The sequence below is a fragment of the Garra rufa genome, chromosome 7 (assembly GCF_049309525.1).
Source record: "Garra rufa chromosome 7, GarRuf1.0, whole genome shotgun sequence".
Classification (NCBI taxonomy): domain Eukaryota; kingdom Metazoa; phylum Chordata; class Actinopteri; order Cypriniformes; family Cyprinidae; genus Garra; species Garra rufa.
Window position 1 is genome coordinate 14,501,297 of NC_133367.1, and position 25,385 is coordinate 14,526,681.

Here is a 25,385-nt window from a genome sequence, read left to right on the forward strand (position 1 = left end):
CATACATTTATGAACTATTGTTGCACAATAAAACTCTTTTTACAGTTTTAATACTTACGCAATTCTTTTTCACAGTCCTCCGCTTCATGTTACAGCAGCACATAGAGACATAGTATTAAAACAGTATTAACCAACTAAAAAATATATATATCTTGCTCATTGTTAGTTAATGTTAGTAAATGTATAGGATTTTATTGTTAAGTGTCACTCATAATACTTATTACATAATTTATTAGTAAATATTTGTTTATACATCAGTTAACATCAATTAACATCTGTCACACGGTGACTTTTTATATTAAATTCAACTTACTCATTTGCTTTAGCTGTGTGGATATCTCAGCTTCATGTCATAGCAGCACAAAGAAACAGAAATAAGGAGATTATTGGTGAATGAACACATGAACATGACAGAAACACTGAGAAGATACGTCATGTGCTTCAGTAATGCCATTTCTGAGCTGCAATAATAGGTCTGCAAAAAATATCTAAAAAATCTGCCTAAAAGCTGTAGCTTAAAAGACTGAATCAAATAACGTTGCCTGAATAAAACTAAGTCTACTATCCAATTCTTTCAAATTTGTCATTTTTATCACAAAATTCAAACCATAAATGAAACTTAGATGCTCTTTAATTTTTCTCCTGTTTTTTTAAAGCTGCACTACTTACACATTTGCTTTAGTTTTTCAGAGATCTCCGCTTCATGTCGCAGCAGCACATAGAAACAGAAAACAATTCAGTACTTACTGCACTCAAATCAAACCCAAATAGAACATTTATTGTATTACTGATAATGAAAATCATATTTTACATTTACCGCAGCACAATAAAGTTAACTTCTCTTTTCTCTGTATCAGCTGTAATACTTACACGTTTCATTTTGTCTATCAGAGATCTCCACTTCATGTCACAGCAGCACATAGGAAAAGAAATGAGGAGATTATGAGTGAACGAACAAATGAACATGACAGGAACACTGAGGCATAGCATACATAAAATTACTAATTAAATATGTCATTATTTACTCGCCATCTGCTTCCAAACTTGTATAACTAGGTAATAAAGAGTGTTCATCCAGCTCTATTCCATGCCCATCAAAAACATCCAAAATAATATTTGAAACACCAGAAAATTACAATAAATAAATCTGGATATGACTTGTGAACTAGGTAAATCCTCTTTTTTATATTTATGTCTTCTATACAAAAGTTAATATTTTCTTTTTTCTTGATTTATCATCTGAAATACTTACACTTTTGATTTTTTAGTTCAGAGGTCTTGCGCCGATAGAAAAAAACACCAAGAGCAACAAGAGCTGCAGCTGCAGCCAGCAGCAGAACAACAAAAACAATTCCCGCTACAACACCTGGAGACAGACCTGGTACTAAAATTTAAAAGACAAACAGTAGTTAGATAAAGGTGTATGTGATCTACAGCGAGCATTATTATACGATTTGAGTTCTGAAAATTACAGATTATGTCTTCGTTTACTGAAGCTTTGCCATTTTAAAGGAAGGTTTGATTACTCATGATCTGATCCCTTTTGAAGTCACATCACCTGAATTATTCACAGACAAATGAACAATCATTACTTCAAAACACTTCCTCACCACTGACATTGACTGTGAATCTCTTGTATAAAGTCTTTTTGTTGCTGCTGATCTTCACTGTATAAGGTCCAGAGTCTGTGGTTCTGGAGTTTGTGATCATCAGAGATCCAGTCTGATTGTCTAGTTTCAATCTGTCTCGAAATCTCTCATCAGTTTCATATAATGGTGAGCTCTTGGCCTCTATGTCATGTTTAGCTATGAGTTTTCCTTCATCTCCAAACCTCCAGACTATCAGCTCATTTCCTTGTAGTTGAGGAACATGAAGAGTGACAGGCTCTCCCTCCATCACTGATATGCTCTTCATTTCAGCTTCAGCCCCAGCAATAACAGATGGAGACTCTACAAGAAACAGATTCACAGACAGAAAATAAATATACTGAGTACTGTTACTGGCACCAGAACATGAAGCTTTACAGTTGATTAGTCCATCTTATAGTTACTAAATAAATCATATGCAGAAATTGCATATGCATATGAATAAATGTATCAGTTTGACATGCAGAACAATCCCAGCTGGCAGACTAATTTTAAACTATGAGGCACATTTTTAACCCTTTAACCCTAAATATTTATTTTTAATAGTTTTATATGCAAAAACAGCTTTTTATGTAAAATTCACTTTACAAAATACCCACATTTTAAACTTTCATTCATGGGGTTAACATGGATAATTTGATATGGTTTAGTGTAAGATTTCTGACCATTTTTTGGAAAATGCAGTTTTAAAAGTAAAAAAAATATAACTTTTACCACTAGATGGCTGCAGAGCACTACTATTAACTAATTGCTATTTGACCAACAATAAGATATTTCTTAATTTCTTAATTTATATATATATTAAAAAAATATCCTAAATCCTCCAAAAACTGCACACTTGAGGAGTAAAAACATTAATAAACAGGAAAATAACATTTGTTTTGTTTTTTTAACTATTATTTTCTGACAAAAATTGCATTTTGTTGTCTCCAGAGACCCCAAAGACCACGAACGTGAGTATTTTTTTCATATAACATAAAATCAAGCTATCATTCCAATTTAATTTTTTTATTTGTAGATCAAGATAGTGTTGACTGATTTACAAAGTTCAAGGGTCCAGATATCCCCCGAAGACCGCTTAAGGGTTAAACACCGCAACATTTCAGTTTAAATCACTGCATTTGTCTGTGTTCAAAAGATAGATTACAATTCATTTGTTTTCTATTAAAACAAGCAATCCTGCTTTGAGTTGTTTAAATAGTGTTACTAAAGGAATGAAACAAAAAAAAAATTATCTATGTTCCATATCAAGTTTAAGTTGCGTATGAACTTCTTTCTTATTTTAGCAATGCAAATACAAATATACTCACCATAGACAGTAACACTGAACTTAATATATGAGGTTCCAGTGTCATGGCTTATTTCTGCTTTATAAAGTCCAGAGTGATTGGTTCTGATATTTATGATGGTGAGAGATCCGGTCTGATCCAGTTGCAGTCTGCCTCTAAAAAGCTCATAATCTTCATATGAGATGTCATTTCCATCAATTTGAGCAATGGTGGAACCTTTATCTCCAAACCTCCACAGTAACAGGTCGATTCCTTGTATTTTAGTTAGATCAGTGTTTAAAGTGACAGAATCTCCCTCCATTACTGACTTCACTTCATCTGTTTCAGCATTAAACACTCCTGCAGAACAAACAGAAACAGTTTCTCAAAGATTAAACTCAATCAACATTGCTGGGTAATGGTCACTTGATGATGTTGTATGTGTTCACCTCCCATTCTCCCTAAAACAGCAATTAGCAACCAGGTTCTCTTATGCTATATCATATGTTTTTAGTTAATTTATTCGTACACAACATCGAGTGGATTTACTACAAAATTCCATGGTTATACTATGGTTAGTGTATAAAAACCATAGTTAATTTGTGATAACCATGGTTTATAGTAACCATGTTTTATAATTATTATTTGTAGTAAATTGTTAATTTTCGTAAGGGTTCGCTCGAATGTCAACTGCGGTTTCTGGAGTGAAACCGAAAGTGTTTAAAGAACCGCGAACTTACCACACATTATAAGCAAAAATAGAACGATTTTTTCAGTGCTTTTCATAATGTTGAAGATTACAAAAAAATCTAATTTCGATGGATAGTATTAGTATAAGCATTAGTTTATTGTATTTTATAAAGCGCAGATACGGTGAAAATGGTTTCTTCTTCTCCTCTTCTTCTTCGAGGTTTGTTTTGCATCCGTCGGTCAGTTAACGCCATCTCCTGGTTCATTTCCGGTGATTTTCCTCCAGCATCTTCTCTTCATCAGACCCGTTCTAACTAAGAAATTACAAATATTTCTTCTGCCTTGTCCACTCACACCACTTACAATATTTTATTCCAGTTTTTCTTCATACTTCTTGTTCTCTTAAACCTTATTCACACACAAAAATAAATAAATAAATAAATAAAATAAAATAAGCTTTCCCACAATGTGTAATGTAGTATGGTTAAACAAATTGTATGCTATTTAAATGTGTGATAATATTACCCCCCCCCCTCAATTCTTTACAACACCAGCCCTATTTTGCACACAAATGTCTTCCTTTCGTTTTCCTGTCTTATTGATGTTCTCATTCTCTAATGGATTCTTTCCATTATTATATTTTTTTCCTTCCTTGGCAGCTTAATATTTACTTAAACACTTAACCACTCTGTTGCCAACCTAGTCCAAAGTCCTGCAGTGTTGAACAGTTTTCTTTAATTTGTTAAATTCAGGGCCCAATGGCTGGACTCCTGAGGCTAAAATAGTTTTTGGGGAATTGACACGACCAAAGGCATAACTCAAATTTAGAGCAACCAAATTAACTGACACTAAGACATTTAGTCTGTAGTTACTGCTCAACCTGCCGTGCATTCCCCAGTGTTCACAAAATATCAACCACTGACTAATAAAATACTGCAATTACAACCTCAGTATACGCAACAGTACACAGTTCTCTACAGCCTTGCAGCCTATTTTTCTAGAGCTTTCTCTCTTTTTTTTATTCTGGCTTTTTCAGCGCCGCACTTCCGCTTTCTATTATCCATTTTTATCTCTTATTTTTTGCTCGCATATCTCCAACAACTTTTTTTGGTGCCGCTGTCGTATTAAAAACAGTGATGGGAAACCAATGCTTTCTAAAGCGTTTGAGACTTGAGACTCATCAAATGTGGCGGAAAACGGTTTATCTATGCGCAATAGCGACATCTTGTGCTTGGACTTGTTTCTCTCCCCATATCTAACAAACTATCGAGGAGCAGAGGATAATTTGAAAAAGCAGCTTCACAACAAAAAAACTTCGGATGTCCGCATCATTCTGGGATGCAGTTGTAATCTAAAAACATCATCTAAATTCATTTGTACCAATGAGACCACAACTCATGTCATGCGTTCTGGTAAAATTGATCAATAATTTAAAATATAGGCTATAATGTGATCATAATTAATGATGGGAGTAGTAAAAAATGGGATGGGAGTAGTAAAAAAAAAAAAAAAAAAAAAAAAAAAATATATATATATATATATATATATATATATATATATATATATATATATATATTGGGAGAGCTGTTTGTGTCTGAGACAACAGAACATTAGACCTAAATGCAAGCTGTGACGTGCTTTCAGTTTCTGTCTGGTGTTGACGTTACAGTTGAATCTATAGGCCTACTACTGAATCGAAAATAAAACACACAGACAAGCAGGCACACACGCACACACGCACACACACACACACACACACGACTAAAATACAAGGGTTATGCGAAGCGCTTTTTTTTTTTTTTTTTTTTTTTTTAAACCAGCTGTCCCAACCTTCCCATACTGCATGTTGTTCGAAGCTTCAAACGTCATCAATCACGTGGTATTGTCATTTCAATACAGGCATCTTTAGGGTGTGTACGATATGTTCTTTGAAACTGCGCTGGGGCAACGACCCTCGGTGCCAACCATCCTTTCACCAATTATAACGGGTTTTTTTTTCACTTTTTTTTTTTTTAATTAAGAACTGTCCTTATACGCAATTCTTCAGCGAATGCCTAAGACAATGCATGAGACTTTACTTTTTATCTGTTTGTGCTCATGGCGTCTGGCTGGTAAGCGATTTGTATGGCTTAATTCGTATATTATCATTCGTCCACATATGCATATATTTTTTTTTCGATCATTCATTTTCAAGTTAAAGTAATATACATGTGTTGTAATTTAGGTGTGTTTGGTGCGGATGAAGTGAAGTCAGTGTCAGTGATGGAGGAAGATTCTGTCACTCTAAACTGTGATGATACCGATATAGAGAAAAGGGATCAGATACTGTGGAGATTTGGGTACAACAACATTCTCATTGCTAAAATGAACAGACAGAACAATGAGAGCAGGTTTTATGATGATAATGCTGATGGAAGATTCAGAGACAGACTGAAACTGGAGAAGACTGGATCTCTGACCATCACAAACGCCAGAACCACAGACTCTGGACTTTATAAAGTAACCAGCAGCAGAACAGAGACACCGCTCAGTGTATTCAACCTTACTGTCTATGGTGAGCAGAGATCTTTTAACTAAGCACTGCCATTGATATACAACTGTGTACTGATATGCACAGAATAATTTGTGCATGTTATGCCTGTTTATAATATAAAATATAACATTTAATAACATGATTATTTAATATTTTATACACCCAATTTATAATCAATGTTATTTTATTATCATTGATTGGCTGTTTTTATTGTTTTAGTTACCCTGTATAACAGCTCTGCTTACTGTAACAGATATATTCTCCAATATTTTTTAGCTCATCTCCCCATTCCTGTCATTACCACTTACTCTCCAAAAAATGCTTCATCATCAGGATCAGTGTTCAAATGTGCGTTTCTGTGTTCAGTGGGAAATGTGAGTGATGTGACTGTCTCCTGGTACAAAGGAAACAGTGTATTCTCCAGCATCAGTGTGTCTGATCTCAGCAGAAGTCTTTCTTTACATCTGGAGTGTCTGGATGATTCCTACAGCTGTGTGGTGAACAATCCCATCAGCAACCAGAGGCAGCACCTCAACAACACTGAACTCTGTCAGCCATGTTCAGGTACATCTGTGGCACAATAACATTGTTTTCCATTAATTATGTAGACTGCTGTAATCTGTCCAATCAACTGACAAATATTTTTAGACTTTTTATAATTTCATAATTATTTTGGGGGGCCATTTTTCTATTTGAATGACATTCATTTATTCTCTTAGAAGTGTGTATTCTCTGCTGTGGTTCTACTGAAGTCGTGATCCGATTGGCTCTATCTGCTCTGGTGGGCGTGGCTACAGTTGTTGTGCTGGTTCATGACCTCAGATCCAGAAATCTTCAACAGAAGAAGAGAGAGCAAACATCACACACAGATTAATCAAATGCTCAGGAAAAGGAACATTTTCTTGAACAAGTGGAAAAATATTGAAAACTTTTTTTATCTAATTTTTCCTTTTTTTATCTCAATTGTAGCCTATTTGTAGCATCGTTCCCAATGCAAATCTTTCTAAAGCATTTTTACAAAAAACAGAGCTGTTGGTGACTGCCCCACTAATGCCGGTCCTTTAAGGGTATTAACTACTTCAGTACTCTGATCAGGGAGTCAGAGTCAAATGTCTTTCCACCATTTATTTATGTGCAGGGTTTCACCATTTTTTGTACTGACAGGCACTGGAGGTAGTTTCTGCAATAAACAATAAATCACAAGTAAATAACTAAATTTTAAACATAGATACACAGTTACAATGAACAGCACACTTTTCAAATTAACCCATTTAAAGGTGCCATAGAATGCATTGAGAGAATATTTTAAATTGTTCTCTGATATCTACATAGAAGGTATATGGCATAGGAAAGGGCAAAAAATCTCCAGAAATGGTTTTACGGGTCCATTTACAACCTTAGGATTTGTCCCTATAATGAAATGCTCTGTTATTGCCTTATTTGGAAGCTTCATGAATATTAATGAGCTCTGCTCTGATTGGCTGTTTCACAGAGCTGCTCGGCTCAATAGCTCACACATGGATAAAATATATATATACTGAACTGAACTGTTAGTATTTAACTATGCCAAGGTAAATTCAGTTTTCCATTCTATGGCACCTTTAAAGGTTGTATCAGCGATTTCTAGCCTAAAACATAAAGTGTCAATTTCAGCTGACCTTTCATCACGATCCGCTCGCTGCCTGCCCCATAAATTGTCTGTGAAAAAACCGCGTCTCTCTGGTCAGCCTAGGGTCCGAGATATGCCAAAAAAACAATCGGCACTACCAACCTTTCCACACATAAACAAACAATGTTCCAACCAATCAGCGTCAGGGGTTTGGTGTTGTGGACTTTCGCTCCGCCTCACTCACATCCCTGCACCAGTAGGAAAGTCCACAACACGAACCCCCTGACGCTGATTGGTTGGAACACGGTTTGTTTTTTTGGCATATCTCGGACCCTAGGCTGACCAGAGAGACGCGGTTTTTTCACAGACAATTTATGGGGCAGGCAGCGAGCGGATCGTGATGAAAGATCAGCTGAATTTGACACTTTATGTTTTAGGCTAGAAATCGCTGATACAACCTTTAAGTCCACTGGCAACTATATAGTCGCTGCATTTTATAGTTGTAATTTTCCTTTTGTAAGTATTTTTCTAGATGTTATCTATGTTTTATATGACAATGACATGCAAGCAAACAACCAAATAAAGGATTTCAAGAAAAAAAATGACTTCCTTCTTGTCACATGGGGCTCTCAATTTCTTAACCCTACTTCCAAGAAGCATTTCAAAGGCAACCCCTTCCAAGGAAAGTAATGTTTTATGTCACTATCAAGTATTTTTTGTTGACATATATAGAGTGGGGCAAAAAAAAGTATTTAGTCAGCCACCAATTGTGCAAGTTCTCCCACTTAAAAAGATGAGAAAGGCCTTTCATCATAGGTATACCTCGACTATAAGAGACAAAATGAGAAAAAAAAATCCAGAAAATCACATTGTCTGAATTTTAAAGAATTTATTAGCAAATTATGGTGGAAAGTAAGTATTTGGTCAATAACAAAAATTCATCTCAATACTTTGTTATACAACCTTTGTTGGCAATGACAGAGGTCAAACGTTTTCTTCAAGTCTTCACAAGGTTTACACACACTGTTGCTGGTATTTTGGCCCATTCCTCCATGCAGATCTCTATCTAGAGCAGTGATGTTTTGGGGCTGTCGCTAGACAACACAGACTTTCAACTCCCTCCAAAGATTTTCTATGGGGTTGAGATCTGGAGATTGGCTAGGCCACTCCAGGACCTTGAAATGCTTCTTACGAAGCCACTCCTTCGTTACCCGGGCAGTGTGTTTGGGATCATTTTCATGCTGAAAGACCCAGCCACGTTTCATCTTCAATGCCCTTGCTGATGGAAGAAGGTTTTCACTCAAAAATTGGCTATATCACTCTCTCGTCTCCACCTGTAGCTGGTGTGTGGTGAGCGCACCGGCGCCGTTGTACTGTGGCTGCCGACGCATCATCCAAGTGGATGCTGCACACTGGTGGTGGTTGAGGAGAGATCCCCCATATGATTGTAAAGCGCTTTGGGTGTATGGAAATACACAATGAAAGCGCTATACAAATGCATCATTCATTCATTCATTCATTCATTCATTCATTCATTCATTCATTCAAAATCTGATGATACATGGCCCCATTCATTCTTTCCTTTACACGGATCAGTCATCCTGGTCCCTTTGCAGAAAAACAGCCCCAAAGCATGATGTTTCCACCCCCATGCTTCACAGTAGGTATGGTGTTCTTTGGATGCAACTCAGCATTCTTTCTCCTCCAAACACGATGAGTAGAGTTTTTACAAAAAAGTTCTGTTTTAGTTTCATCTGACCATATGACATTCCCCCAATCCTCTTCTGGATCATCCAATGCTCTCTTGCAAACTTCAGACGGACCTGGACATGTACTAGCTTAAACAGTGGGACACGTCTGAAACGGCAGGATTTGAGTCCCTGGCAGCGTATTGTGTTACTGATGGTAGCCTTTGTTACTTTGGTCCCAGCTCTCTGCAGGTTATTCACTAGGTCCCCGTGTGGTTCTGGGATTTTTGCCCCACTTTAATTAATTTATACTAGACTAAATATTGTTATTTCAGGGAGATTTGACATGTCTAATCGAAGAGAACACGATGTTAACCGAGACGTTTTCGTTTACTGACCAAAAGAGGGAAGCACCTCATGTTAATTCAGTGGTAAGAAACAAATGTAATGTTATAGTTAAAGTTAAATGTTACTTTTTTAATGTCTGTAAAAATAAAATACACATTTTTAAAGTCCAATATTTTGTTGAAGTCATTGTTATTTGGTGATTTAATAAACATAAAATCTGGGTTATTATGTAGTACGGTACTTCTAATCTTACATATTAACGAACAAGAAATCTAAAATTGTATAAGATAATTCAGTCACATTTGATGATCTGATTAAACGATAGTTTAAAACAAGAGTATAAACAATAATGATAAATAATAGTAAATAACAGTATAAAGAATTTACAAGTACCTTACAAATAGGGGTGGGGAAAAAAAACAATTCACATGTGAATCGCAATTCAGTCTTCTAGCGAGTCGCTTCGATTTACAAATTTCAAAAATCGTTTTTCTAGTTAATATAATGTTAATAATATTAATAATGATAAGCATGATGTTGTCTGAACAAAACAGCAACAACAATGGAGAAGAAAAAAGCAAATACATTCTGCCCTATTTTCAGCCAGAGCAGGTGTTTGGGAAAGTACAGATGTGCCCAAATAATGAATCTGTATTCGAAAAGCCACAGAAAACAAACAACATTTCTACAGAGTCACCAAAGGGGCATGGTTAGCCGCTTGCTAGCGTTAGCCTGTTACATTAGAAGAGTACATAATATATATTTCACTTATCACATAAACAGAGTGAGGAGAGATGACTGATAGGACGAAGACGAATGATTTGCAGATCCTTAGCACCACAGACAAACATCTGTAAAATATGTGGTAAGAAGGCCTGCTCGCCGTATGATCCCGAATCTCGAAAGTGAAAGTACAATGCAAGCGTGCATTTAAAAGTGGTTTCGGTGCCCAGCATATTAATAACGGCTTTCTGATGCGCGCAATTTATATACAGTATAATTACCCAACGAGAGAGAGCATTAAAAAAAAATTCCCCCCTTCCGTCTCGTATTTAGGGGTTTTGTAGTATATGTAATTTCCTTTATGAACAATTCGGGCACATCGCTAATAGGAAATGTAAAAAGATTTGATTTAATTTATGATTTGATTTATTTGGAAGCTAATAGGAAACACAAATTTCTTGAGCCAGGACTACTGTAGACTGTGTTTTTGTATTAAAAAACTGGCTTGTTTGATGTCAACAAAACAAAGAAAGTTTAAGAATCGTGAATCTTGATTGAAAATCCAAAAAATCATAAATCGATTTTGCATCGATTCACTCTGATTATCTGACAGCCAATAAATATATTTGTATGACAGTGCTTTTTTTTTTTTTTTTTTTGTAATTTTTGTTTGTATTTTTGTAAGAGAAGTTGCAAGACCAAAGCCTCCCACTGAATAAGAAAAGTATGTCTATGCTTGTAGTTAAAATAATATAAAATGTGACTGTTTAAACCATATCTTTAGAAGACTTTCTGTTTTCTTCTCTCTGTAAGTACAACATCCAAAAAAGCAAAAAGCAGACTCGACACAAAAAGGCCTCCCAAAACGGGGACCTTCTTGCTGTGAGGCCACAATGTAGCTCTTTGTTGATGTTAACAAGCCCTGCTATATCAGCTCTAAACTGAATGTCAGTAAAGTCAATGATTTAAAATGAAATGTTCAGAAACCTTTACAGTCTGTTAAAATGCTAAACTGGGAGAAATGGGAACATGCGCCAGTAGCGGTTTTACTTATACTGAACTACTCAAGTCTTTTTTTAATGTAAAAACCAAGTGAGCAGACACACAGACTGTGTGGGAGGTGTTACTGGAGCAGTTTGTTCACACTTACTGCAGAGCTTCACTAAACCACTAACAGACTGACAGAACGTTGCTCTCCAGCTCCTCTGTTCCTTTCAGCTTTCAAAAACATATTATAACAGTTCTGTTGTGTTTTGTTTTAAATGTCGCCATTTCAGAATTCGGGTCTGTCGGTATTTGAAGAAAATGTTTGAGACTTTTATTTTCCTCTGTTTGTGCTCATGGAGTATGGCTGGTAAGCATTTTTATGATTTCAGTTCTATGTATATCATTTCTTATTCACATCAACATAACTTCGATTATTATTATTATTATTTCCAACATTCATTTTTGTGTTTTGTCAGTCTAATACACACAGAGTGTATTTTAGTGCACATGATGTTCATTCTGACATTTTTTTTTTCTCTTCCACTCACATGAAATGGTTTATTGCATATTATTAAATTATACATTATACAAATTTTTAAATAGTTTAAATTGAGTAAATATTTGTTCATCAGGTGTGTTTGGTGATGAAGTGAAGTCCGTGTCAGTGATGGAGGAAGATTCTGTCACTTTATACAACAATGATACTGATACACAGAAAGTTGATCTGATAATGTGGACATTTGGACACAACAACATTCTCATTGCTAAAATGAAAAGAAAAAACAACACTTTTTATGATAATGCTGGTGGGAGATTCAGAGACAGACTGAAGCTGGACAATCAGACTGGATCTTTGACCATCACAAACACCAGAACCACAGACTCTGGACTTTATAAAGTAACCAGCAAAATCTCAGAAACCCCACTCAACATATATAGTCTTACTGTCTATGGTGAGTAGAGAATTACTCACCCTGTTGACCCCATTTGACATGTAAGTGTTGCTGATTATGTAAAAATATAGCCGACTACATAATAAAAAAGCACTATGCGCATTGGAAATAAAGCATAATGAAAATATTATGTGAAATTTACATTAAAACTTTCATATTAATCATATAATTGTTTTATGACACTACCGTAATTGCAATCAAAGTAATAGAATGCTCTTTTTTTATGAATTAATTCATTAACAAATTAATTTTTAACAAATAGTAATTAGTATACGGTACTGTAATGAGCATTACTGCTTTATTTGTGTGCAGTCTAAAAGGAAGACACTGTTTTTGTCACAAAAATAAAATGTATTGACTTTAAAATGTGAAAATACATACAAATAGCATAAACTAGCATTTCAATTTTGTATTTTTCAGTCTGTAAACTTGTAAACAACATTTTTTTTTTTGCATAAACCTAAAAATGTATAGATTTTAACAATAAAATCTTTAGTTTCAGTATAGGGTATTTGTCAAACATTAGAAACCAGAAAACAGTTTTCATTACTTTCACCAGATGCTATCTATCTATCTATCTATCTATCTATCTATCTATCTATCTATCTATCTATCTATCTATCTATCTATCTATCTATCTATGCTATGCTATTCTGATAGCATTAATGTATATAGCAGAAATGCACCATGTTTTAGGCAAGGCAAGTTTATTTATATAGCACATTTCATACACAATGGTAATTCAAAGTCCTGTACATAAAATAAATTAAAATCATAATATCACAAAAATCATAAAACTAGTAATAATCACAACAATAAAAACAGAGAATTTAAGAACATTTAAAATGATTTAAAAGTTGATTTAAAATTAATTAACACAGTAAAAATGATTATACATAAAATAATGCAATCTGTTCGGACGTAGCGCAGTGCTCATTCAATAAATGCACAACTAAACAGACGAGTTTTAAAGTATATTTGAACTGTATTGTATTATAATAACTGAAAGACAATCAATGCATTGTGACAGCGTATGTTACTAACATGTAGGCTAACCATTAAATAACAATCATTAAACACTAATAATTTGATAGAGGGAGGCCTACGATACGTGATGTCTTTTAGTCTGAGACCGTTGCACATTTAGTCCTGAGTGACGCAGTTTTGCTGAGAATGGATGCCATTTAGTCTGCGGCGCAATACATTTTTAACCGATAGCCGAGGACTGAAGCAGAGCTCAAGTAAAAAAACAGAGTTCTATGGAAAACGTTGTGCAGTTTTAAAGTCTTACCTGTTGCTTCTTTCTGTTTTAAAGCTATATCCATCACGCAGGATCTAGCAAGAGAAAAAACATATGTGGGTTCAAACAGCTAATCCACACACATCCACAGATGCAATTCCAGATTAATTTTCCCTGGTGGAAAAAACAGCTAAAACCAGCCTAGCTTAGAAATAATGATGTTAGCAATAAAATGTTGCCATGTTTGAAAATATATCAAAATGTCATGCTCTTTTTGCAGTAATACGCAAACACTTACCAGTTAATGTGGATACCCGTTTCCACCTCTTTCTCTCTAATGCTAACATATGAAGTTAAAGACGCATAACTTCATGTGTGAAAACTTAAAATGTATCAATAATGACAACAATTTTGGAGAAATAATGAGCAACATTACCTTTCTAAAGTCAAATTAAAAAAAAAAAAAAATATATATATATATATATATATATATATGTATAATATAAATGTGTCCATTACGTTGGTTAAACTACTGTACTATAATTCAAAGGAAAATATAAGTTTACTGTTAAATTTCCCACTATTGTAATTTTACAATTTATATTGCACTGTATAGATTTTTTCATTGTACAGTAATAATGCTTTGAAAACTACAGAATTTTTGTTACAGTGAACCTGTCACAATGAACTTTAAATGCTGACAAATAAAATGACTCTTTCACCCTGTAATACATTTATTCTCTAATACCTCTTTTTAGCTCATTTGCCTGTCCCTGTCATCATCAGAGACTGTGCTTCATCATTATCACCTGCATCACCACAGCAGAATTGTTCATCATCATCACAGCAGAATTGTTCATTGCTGTGTTCAGTGGTGAATGTGAGTGATGTGACTCTCTCCTGGTACAAAGGAAACAGTTTATTGTCCAGCACCAGTGTGTCTAATCTCAGCATCAGTCCCTCTCTACCTCTGGAAGTGGAATATCAAGATAAAAACACCTACAGCTGTGTGCTCAACAATCCCATCAGCAACCAGACTCAATATCTCAACATCAGCGAACTCTGTCAGCCATATGCAGGTGTTGATATAAGCATTTACTTATAGCTGATCTCATAGTGCTGATATGTAATGTTTGCTGTGGATCAGACTGACAGATTAATTCATAAAAGTCTCATTTTATCTGTTACAGAACACACCCTAACAAAATTGTACAGCGTGCTAATCTTTGCTGCTGCAGCAGCAGGATTTCTGTTGATTGTTGCTGTAGTCATGATCTTCTGCTCCTGCAAGAAACATACAAAAGTAAACCAAGAAGGCAAGTATGACCTAATGCTACATCTGTTTAATTAAATAATAACATTAGAATGACGTGAAAGAGCATACTAGTGTTCTAAGAATTTTATTTTGACATGTCTATCATTATTGTTGCAGATCATACATGTACAGAAGAGATCACTTACTCCGAAACAACATTCTACAAAAGAAAAGCACCGCAATCGGTAAGAGCATTCAAGGCTTTTTCTTGCGATCTGTGGAGAAACTATTTATGCAGAGTACAAGAAAGTTAAGGCATTCATTACATCTGTTATCTCATTATCCCTGAACAGGAATACTAATGACACTCCACATAAATAAGTAGTGTAATCGTATTTTAGCTGTATTTAAAACAAAACTGATTTTTCCAGGCAATGCAATGCATGGACAATCAATGTTTTTAGTGATGGGTGCAAACGACCAACTGCAGTTTTATTTTCACACTTGTTTTGCACCTGCGTAGCCAGCTTTTGACACGTTGCATCCTATGTGTGAACCCTGCCTGTTGTTTAGTCATTGTTTATTTCAGGCCATTTCCTTTCATGTGTTCCTCTCTTTCTACTCAACCCTGCTTACTCTCTTTCAAGTCCTATGTCATACGATTTAGTGATTCTTTACATTTTGTGGTAATATTTAATTTAATTTAATGTATATTTCATGTAATTATCTATTCATTTTTTAAAAATAGTTTTACCAACATTGCTGCGGTGCATGCTGGGAACTGTAGTACTGCCTTCAGCACTGCAGACATCACTATTAGGCTATATATTGAGATCCTTCCTGAAACTGTATAATAGCAATGCCAATAATAATTGTTATTTCATTAAGTTATTTGCTAAAGGAATGATACGATACATTATAATTTTATCTTTTGCCATTTATCATTTTTTCATTTTTCATCCAAAAGTGTTTGACACTTATATGTAATAATATCAATAACACAAAAATACTTTTACCCCACAAAAATTGGAGACACTATTACAGGCAATTTAATTAAATAAAATGTATTAATGTTATTTTCTATGTAGTGTGCTTTCGTGGTAGATTTTTATTTATTTTTTTTCAGTAAGATAAATGGTCAGGGAATGATCTTGATAAATACATTAGTGACGTACATTTGTGAATGTGTGTTTGTGGTTTTTTTACAGAACGATGAAGAGGAGGAAGAGGTGGTGTATGCAGGAATCGCTGGGAGATGCTGATCAGGCTGTGATTTTGGATGTTGAATACTGTAAAAATGTGTGAAATTAGTGTGACAATATTTTTATCTAAAAATAAATGTATATGCTTATTTTTCCATGCCACAAGAATCACACACATAGCTCTGAATATTAGTGAGGATCTTACATAGATACAGGATTTCACACTAAGGTATATTTATCACTACTAACTCTCACACAAACGTCTTGGCTTCATTCAGTTCAAAGCAAAAATTTGTGATTTGTGATAAGCTAACAGGTTGCACAAGTTATTCACAATTTTTATTTGAATTACAAAATAGGAAGGGACCCTTCACACAGAAGTTGTTGTGCAGTCCACTGCGCTGTTTTTATTTTTATTTATTTTATATGTAAATCACTGATCTCTATAATGACTTAATTGTTCCTTAAACTGCCATTACGCAGTGAAGCAACTGAGAGAAGAGTACCAACAAAAATTACCCAACAATCTCAAACCAGGGTTTGGGTAAAACATTATGACATTAATTATTCATGCCATGTTAATGAATTTATATCCGGGGCTTTGAAGCAGTTTTTGTGTTGTTTATGTTTGTATTGTTTTCGTATTTGAAAACAGATTCAAAAGTTTTGTCAGTGCTATAGTAATGATGTCTATGAACAATCCTGCATTGTCTGCTTATCCATGGCAATCTGTTAAAGCTCCACCTGCTGGATGAACTATTGCAACAACTCTCTCTTGCCGCGACATTTTGTAGAATAATTTTTTTATAAAATAATTTTAGATTTTTTTAAAGCAGAACGCAAGATACATTTTAATACTTTATGCCTTTGTACATAATAAAAATGCTCTATGCCTTAAATTGTGCTGCCTCAATCGTTTTGACCTTTAAAAGCTGTCAAGACTGCAGGAAAAACTTGAAGGCGAGGAACCGATGTCATCACAAATGTCAGTAGACTGGGAACATTTTTAAAACGAGCGGTTCATTCATTAATTCGTACAACTTTCCCTTCTGTGCAAATACAAACAGAAGACAACGAGCAGCACTGAATCAGAGACCGCACCGCATCCGGTTTAGACAGCACTGATTACAATAGTCTTTGTTGTCTTTTGTTGCGTCAAGTTGCGTCGCTCAAGTCTAGTATACAGACATTGTGTACATTGAACTGTTTTAACAAAATATACAGCTATCCAATCAGTTAAAACGCTTAAAAAGACCAGTTGTAAACCTACAGATGACTTGAAAAACACTGAAGTGATGTACAGTTAGGTACGTTCACATCTTAAAAGTGTTCTCATATCTTTACCATCTCATCATGGCAGTGGGTGTTTCCATTGAAAACAATCTGTCAAACAGTTCAGGAAGATGTTGACCACAAGTGGAAAAAACACCCAATGTAAAGAAAAACAGTGAAGAAAAAAAGCAGTGAACTTTAGTCCCTTCATATTCCACAAAGCTCTGCAATCGATTTGTATTTCTCATTCTGACTGTTTTAACACTTTGTTGTATTCATAGCTGTTGAACCCCATCAGTTTTTTTAATATGTGACCCTGGACAACAAAACCAGTCGTAAGATTAGGACAATATTTGGCTGAGATACAACTATTTGAAAATCTGGAAACTGATGGTGCAAAAAAATAAAATAAATAAATAAATAAATAAAGTTTGTCCAAATTAAATTCTTAGCAAAGCACATCATTAATTAAAAATTAAGTTTCGATAAATTTACGGCAGGAAATTTACAAAATATCTTAATGGAAGATGATCTTTACCTAATAACCTAATGATTTTGGCATAAAAGAAAAATCGATCATTTTAACCCATACAAGTTTTTTTTTTGAAAATTGCTACAAATATACCTGTGCTACTTTGGTCAAGAGTCACATATTTATCCACAGATATACGGCCTGATTAAGTATCTTCATTGTGTTCAGCTGTTAAAGTGCTCATTAAATCAAAATTTACTTGATTTACTTTGTTAGCGCACATTGCCTTTTTGAGCATAACAGTTAATTCATGCAAATTATTACCCCCCTTTAATCTTTAATTAAAATCTGAACATTTGCTTCAGCTCTGGAATGGTGTTCCTTCTCTGATGGCATCCGTTTGAGTCCTTAGCTGGTCATGACCTGGTTTAAGCTGGACTTTAGCTGGTCATGTGCTGGTCCTAATACGGTCCTAAGCAACAAGACCAGTTTAAACCAGATTACGACCAGTACGACCATCTTAAACCAGCTCATGACCAGCTAAGAACCATCTTAAACCAGCAGCCAGATATGGTTTAAAACATATCTAACCAGCATATGCAGCATATATTTTTTTCCAACAGGGAGATGAGTTTAAAATAACAGTCTAAAAGATTTTTCAGCAACAAAACAGGTACTTTTTTTGTAAAATATAGTAACAAATGATTAATTAAGAGCATATGTGAGAAAATAACTAACAGTAGACACATCTTTTAACATGATGCAGTTTAGTGAGCTTCTGCTCAAATAAATGCTGATAAAAAGTTCTGCAGGAAACTGAAGCTTTTAAGAGCCACAAGTGACAAAAAAAAAAAAAAAAAAAAAAAAAAAAAAGATGCAGATATTCCTACGTATTTCTATGTGAACATGTGCCAGAAAGAGACAACAGCCAACCTCCACCCACACACTTTCCACTCTTCTCATCCTTCTCTCCTGTTACAGAGAACAAGGTCTCTAAAGATCTGTGCCAGCTGTCCTTCAACCTGTCCATAAGGCCCCAATCCCCTTCTCTCACCGACATCTACCCACCCTCACCCACCCTCTTCTCTTCTGTTGAAGACTTCTGGGTCTGATGTCAGTTTATAAACTAGCACAGCAACAGCAGCCACGCCCACCAGAGAAGAGAGAGCCAATCAGATCACGGCTTCAGTATTACGTCAGCAGCAGATACAAATTTCGGAGAAAAGAAATGAACAATATTAAACCAGAAATATGACTAATTTAGTTTTGTGGAAAAATATAGTATGATGCCGTACCAATGATGGTGGTATATCTGGTGTGGTTGCTGATGGGGTTGTTGAGCACACAGCTGTAGGTGTTTTTATCCTGATATTCCACTTCCAGAGGTAAAGAGAGACTGATGCTGAGTTCAGACACACTGCTGCTGGACAATAAACTGTTTTCTTTGTACCAGGAGAGAGTCACATCACCCACATTCACCACTGAACACACCAGTGAACAATTCTGGTATAGGAACAGAAAAGAACTTTCTCCGGTAATGAGAGGAACAGGCAGACAAGCTGGAGAATATTAGAGAATAAATCAAATTTGAATAAATAAGAGACCTGTGATAATGTGTATTTTTTATCAACAAACTGATTTATTAAATAAAACAGTGGATATAAATTGTTGCTTATTAATTTAATAATTAAAACAATGCTTGAAATGCATAAAGTAATTTTTGCAGTTAATGTTCTATCATTTTAAAAAATGGTATAAAAGGCAAGTAATCCTCTACTCACCAGAGACCATAAGATTAAATGTGTTGAGCATCATCCCCGTTTCACTGCTTGTGACATTATAAAGTCCAGCATCTGTGGTTCTGATTATCAAGCTTTAGTGTCTCTCTGAATCTCTGACCGGCTTCATAATATTAACACCTGCACCTTTTTTTCTTTCTGTTGATTTAAGCTACACTGTAGCAAATTTCTGTAGTTTTCACAGCATTATTACTGTTAAATGAAAAAAAAAAAAAATCCATACTGTAGAATATGTATACAGCATGTTGCTGTAAATCTACAAAGCATTGGAACTTTTACAGTAAAATTATATTTCATGTGGACAGTAGTTTTGATCGTTATCTCTCAGCTGGATTAACTGATGTAATGGACGTATTTTTCAATTTGACCTCAGAAAGGTAAAGATGCTCATTATTTTTCCATAATGTAAGTAATAAGTAATGCATCTTTAACTTTCAGAGAGCATGAGAGAGAGAGAGAGAGAGAGAGAGAGAGAGAGAGAGAGAGAGAGAGAGAGAGAGAGAGAGAGAGAGAGAGTCCACCGTGAGAGCATGAGAGAAAGAGGTGGAAACAGATATCCACATTAACTAGTAAGTGTTTGCGTATTATTGCAAAAAGCACGTGAAATTTTGATATATTTCAATACATGGCAAAATTTTATTGCTAACTTCATTATTTCGGTAAAGGACTAACACGTATGACACTTATAAAAATGAATCGCGTCTGTTTCAAACAGCTTATCCACAGAACTGTTACAATAATCAGGTCCTGACACTTTTGAAAACGTTGAATGTATTACTGGTGTGTGTAAAGTTGTTCAGTGAGTGTGAATAAAGTTTGCTTCTTCAACATTTCAATAAAATTATATTTTAAGAAAGAGTTCAAATGATCTGTTCTTCATTGTGAAAAGGCATATACAGTCTGTGAAGGGCGGTGCTAATAGAGGAGTTTATTCACGCTCACTACAGAGCTTCACTAAATGACTTAACTACAGACGGACAGCACTCTGCTTGTTTTGCTTCGTTACAAAACAATAATTATTTTCTAGAGTGTCAGGGCCTGATTATTATTAACAGTTCTGTTATAACAAACTGCTGAAGAAAATGCTTCTTTTCATCTGTTTGTGCTTGTGGAGTCTAAAGGGTCAGTATTTTTATGGCTATTACTTCCATCAGTTATATTGTCTCTATTGGTATGTCAGAATAAAACACTTCAATACTTTTTTCTTTATGCTGCTCGAATAAAATTAGTGAAGTTTAGCATGGCAATTCATAAATCATTCTAATCTCACTGAAACTGTCAGAAAGTCTGTTAACTGAGTAATTCTGTGTATTTGTTCATCAGGTGTGTTTGGTGCGGATGAAGTGAAGTCAGTGTCAGTGATGGAGCGATATTCTGTCACTCTTAACTATGATGATACCGATATAGAGAAAAAGGATCAGATACTGTGGAGATTTGGGTACAACAACATTCTCATTGCTAAAATTAACAGACAGAACAATGAGAGCAGGTTTTATGATGATAATGCTGATGGGAGATTCAGAGACAGACTGAAACTGGAGCAGACTGGATCTCTGACCATCACAAACACCAGAACCACAGACTCTGGACTTTATAAAGTAACCAGTTGCAGAACAGAGACACCACTTAGTGTATTCAATCTTACTGTCTATGGTGAGTTAAAACACTTTAACATTCTCACAAGTTTTCTCTATTGTTTTTACAAATAGTTGCATTTATTTCTGCAAATAAAAATAAAATAAGAATTTAAAAATTCCCTTTATAATTGTTGACAAAGTTGGGGACTGTCAGTGTCAGGATCATCTCAACAACACTGAACTCTGTCAGCCATGTTCAAGTATGTCTGTGATTTTGTCTTTATGTACACAATAAACATTCACTCAAAGTCTCCTTCATATCTTCCAGATGACCCTGAATCTCAGATAATGTGGATCTCTGCTGCTGCTTCTGCTGGATCTCTGTTGATCATAGCTGCAGTTGGGATCTTCTGCATTTGCAGGAAACACAGAAAAACTGACCAAAAAGGCAAGTGTTACCTACTGTTATTGATTTGTATATTTATTTGCATATATATATTTTATATTATTGTTGTTGAAACAGTTGAGACTGGAGTAGAGATCACTTACGCCGATCCAACATTCTACAAAAGAAACACACATAAATCGGTAAGACCTTTTATTTCTGTGCATGGTGTGTCTCCATATTAATTCAGCAGTGAGTCAGGCTCTGATACGTTCATATTTTAGGCTCACAGAACATTATGATTTAGAGGCCTGCAAATAAATTTAGGTCACTTGCACATTGCATTTAAATCCTATTAAAACATATTAAAAATACAAATATTGGGTGTCTCGTTGTGTTCCGCTATTTAAATTTAAAAGAAACTGAAACGCACCTACAGGCTACATCTCATATTCCATACGAATACAAATGTTTCCCATGAGAGGCTACGGCGCATTCACTTGGTGGAAACGTTGGTTTTATGTTGTCTTTTTCAGTCATGAATATCCATTTCATCCAACGCTGTTTTGTTCTCTGTAGTTTTCCTCTGTGAGCATGCTCTTGGTAGATGTATTTTTCCATTTTGTTGAGTTAACAAAATAAAAACACCTCTGGCGGTTTAACAACTAGTTTTTCATTTCGTTTTTTTACACATTGAGTAGAACTTTTGTAAATATGATTAGCACTAATTGAATTCTTTGGGAGTTGTGGAATTTGGTTGTAGAATGCGATTGTCACTCCTGGAAATTACTGAACGGTGTGTACGAAAAAGCACTAAGCACAAAAAAATGAATTGACAAACGATTTTTTCTCTGTTTGTTTCAATCCACGTTAATTTCACACTTGTCTAGTACAAATATGTTGCTTTGTTTTATAATTACAGTGTATACTTTTTTCGTTATTTACCTCAAAAAAGGAAGTGAAATGTTAACATGTCCCGTAGGTGGGGTACATTCGAAGGGCACGTTGTAAAATAACCGTATGACAGCTTAAAATGTTATCTGGTTAAAATAAATAAATATATATATATATATATAGATATATAGATATATAGATAGATAGATATAGATATATATATATATATACTGTATATATATATATATATATATATATATATATAGATATATAGATATATATATATATATATATATATATATATATATATATATATATATATATAGATAGATATATATATAGATATATGTACACGACAAACTATAATATTTTGACAATAAAATAAATGTATAAACTTTTTCAAATAAAATAATGCCATTTTTTTACGAATAAAAAATATAGAATTTTGGACTTTGACACTGAACACATCGCAACCAGGCTTAGAACGGGCCTGATCGCAACACACAGCTGTACAGTATAATTCAAAACAATGTGCACAAATAGATGAAACACATTTAGACATACAGAAAAACACTCCACTCCCTCCACACACAGCTCTCATACAACACGAGTCAAATGATGATCCAAAATGCTTTACATTCTTGAAATAATATTTTCTGAACATTACTGCTGAAAAAAACAGCTAATATGCTGGTTGGCTGGTCTTAGTTGGTTTAAGCTGGAAGTAGCTGGTTTTAGCTGGTCTCCCAGCCTGGCCAGGCTGGTCAGGCTGGTTTTAGCTGGTGATTTTCCCAGCATGACCAGCCTGGCCAGACTGGAAAAGTGGCCAAAACCCCTCTAAAACCAGCCTGCCTTCCAGCTATGACCAGCTAAAACCAGGCTGGTTGACCATTAAACATTGACTTTCAGTCTTTATTCACCCTTTTTGTTGTGGTTTCTCATTAAAACCCATACAAGTAGCCTATGGCATAAATTAGGCATTGCTAATGTCACAGTTTAATAATAGCGGGGTACATTAACGCAGTGTTACAACTTTCCTCATCTGCACGACTAGAATTTGAAACAAGTTAATGTCTCCTGCTGGTTTGAAAATCACTAGTAAACCTATCTAAACTGATAAATAACAGATTGAAGGTTAAAATAATTGCAGATTTGTCTCGTTTTAAATGATAACTAAAAACTGAGACGAAAAATTTACTTCAGCCAGAAATGTACTTTTACTATGGTAAAATAAATATTCAGTGATATCTTCACTGAATAACCCTGCTGAAAAAACCAGCATATGCTGGTTAGGTATGTTTTGGTGCTGGGATGCTGGTTTTAGCTGGTATATGCTGGTCCTTTGCTGGTTTATGCTGGTCCCTTGCTGGTTTATGCTGGTCCTTAGCTGGTTAATGCTGGTCCTTTGCTGGTTTATGCTGGTCATGTTGCTGGTCAAGGACCAGCATAAACCAGCAAAGGACCAGCATTAACCAGCAACATGACCAGCATAAACCAGCAAAAACCAGCAAGGGACCAGCATAAACCAGCAAAGGACCAGCATATACCAGCTAAAACCAGCATCCCAGCACCAAAACATACCTAACCAGCATATGCTGGTTTTTTCAGCAGGGAATTTGGTTATGCTAGCGTGTGTGGAAATATTTAAACCACGTGTGTTACAACTAACCCCGCGCTCCCGTATGTGACGGTTTAGTAAAATGAATAAAACATAAATAAACAAATAAATAAATATGTTTTTGAACGTACATTTGTGTTTTCTTGCAGACGGAGCAGGATAATGTGGTGTACGCAAGAGTCTCGAGAAGTTGATCAACTCTTGATCAAACTGTACTGTTTTTGGGTTGCTAACTTTATTACACCCCAAATACGGGAAGGTGTTTTATGGTTAACACAAATACATACAAGTTACACATTTTATAAAAGTGCCGCATTTCTCATCTTTTAAAGCGTTTCCCAATTAGCAACTGAATAAAATTGTATATTACTTGACTTTTGTGCAATTTCGTTTTTTTTTTTTTTTTAAGATGCATGGCTAATACATTTGGTAACAAACAAACGAACAAAATACCTAAATTAACTAATCCTTTGACAGTTTCACTGTTGTTCTAAATGTGTTTCATTTAAAGTTTTACTTCATTAAATAGATTTTTTTTTTTTAAGTTTTTCAATCGTTTCGTAGTGCTATGGTAATGGGATACAAACTGTCCTGGGTGTCTCTGTTGACAGATATACCTGATGGAGCTCCATCTGCTGGATGAGCATGCTATTTCACTAACAGCACTCTCTCACTGTGGTGTTTTATAGTACAAAATTCTTTAAAAAAAATGTTATATGCAAGCTATTTCTGTATTACTTTATGCTCTTTTTTTTACTATATTTAGTAAACATGCTGTAGTATAATCTTTACATTCTTCAGCCTCATGCTTGATCTTTGCAGTCATCACAACATAACTCTACTCATTGTTTATTTGCTTTTACATCTTTATTCTGTTAGTCCTGACAAATAAATCCATGTTCAGTTTTGTATGGTCAAGTTTTCTGTATGAATAATGAAATTGAATCTAAAAATATAATATAATATAATATAATATAATATAATATAATATAATATAATATAATATAATATAATATAATATAATATAACATAATATAATATAATATAACAATGTTAAAAAAATATTTCAGAATATGGTTCCATTCTATATTTCCATACATGTATTCAGTTAGGTGACTTTTTTTTTTTTTTTTAAGAAATACTATAGACACTACCAGGCCATTAAAATATATTAAAAACAATTAATGCACATTTACATCTTAAAAACGCCTTAAAAAGTGTCAGTA

At 34.6% G+C, this 25,385-nt stretch overlaps 2 protein-coding genes across 2 annotated transcripts; one reads left to right on the forward strand and one right to left on the reverse strand.

Annotated features, from left to right (window-relative positions):
• Positions 1–661: 661 nt before the first annotated feature.
• Positions 662–3,803, reverse strand: LOC141337955 (uncharacterized). Its single transcript, XM_073843529.1, has 6 exons — positions 3,655–3,803; positions 2,957–3,274; positions 1,611–1,949; positions 1,253–1,384; positions 871–900; positions 662–699 (listed from the first exon to the last, which is right to left on the reverse strand). Exons 1-6 carry the CDS (start codon positions 3,698–3,700, stop codon positions 662–664), a joined length of 903 nt encoding a protein of 300 aa, XP_073699630.1. The 5' UTR covers positions 3,701–3,803.
• Positions 3,804–5,839: 2,036 nt separating this feature from the next.
• Positions 5,840–7,812, forward strand: LOC141339332 (uncharacterized). Its single transcript, XM_073844950.1, has 3 exons — positions 5,840–6,158; positions 6,414–6,701; positions 6,857–7,812. The coding sequence occupies exons 1-3, from the start codon at positions 5,867–5,869 to the stop codon at positions 7,009–7,011; spliced, it is 735 nt and encodes a 244-aa protein (XP_073701051.1). The 5' UTR covers positions 5,840–5,866; the 3' UTR covers positions 7,012–7,812.
• Positions 7,813–25,385: the final 17,573 nt, after the last annotated feature.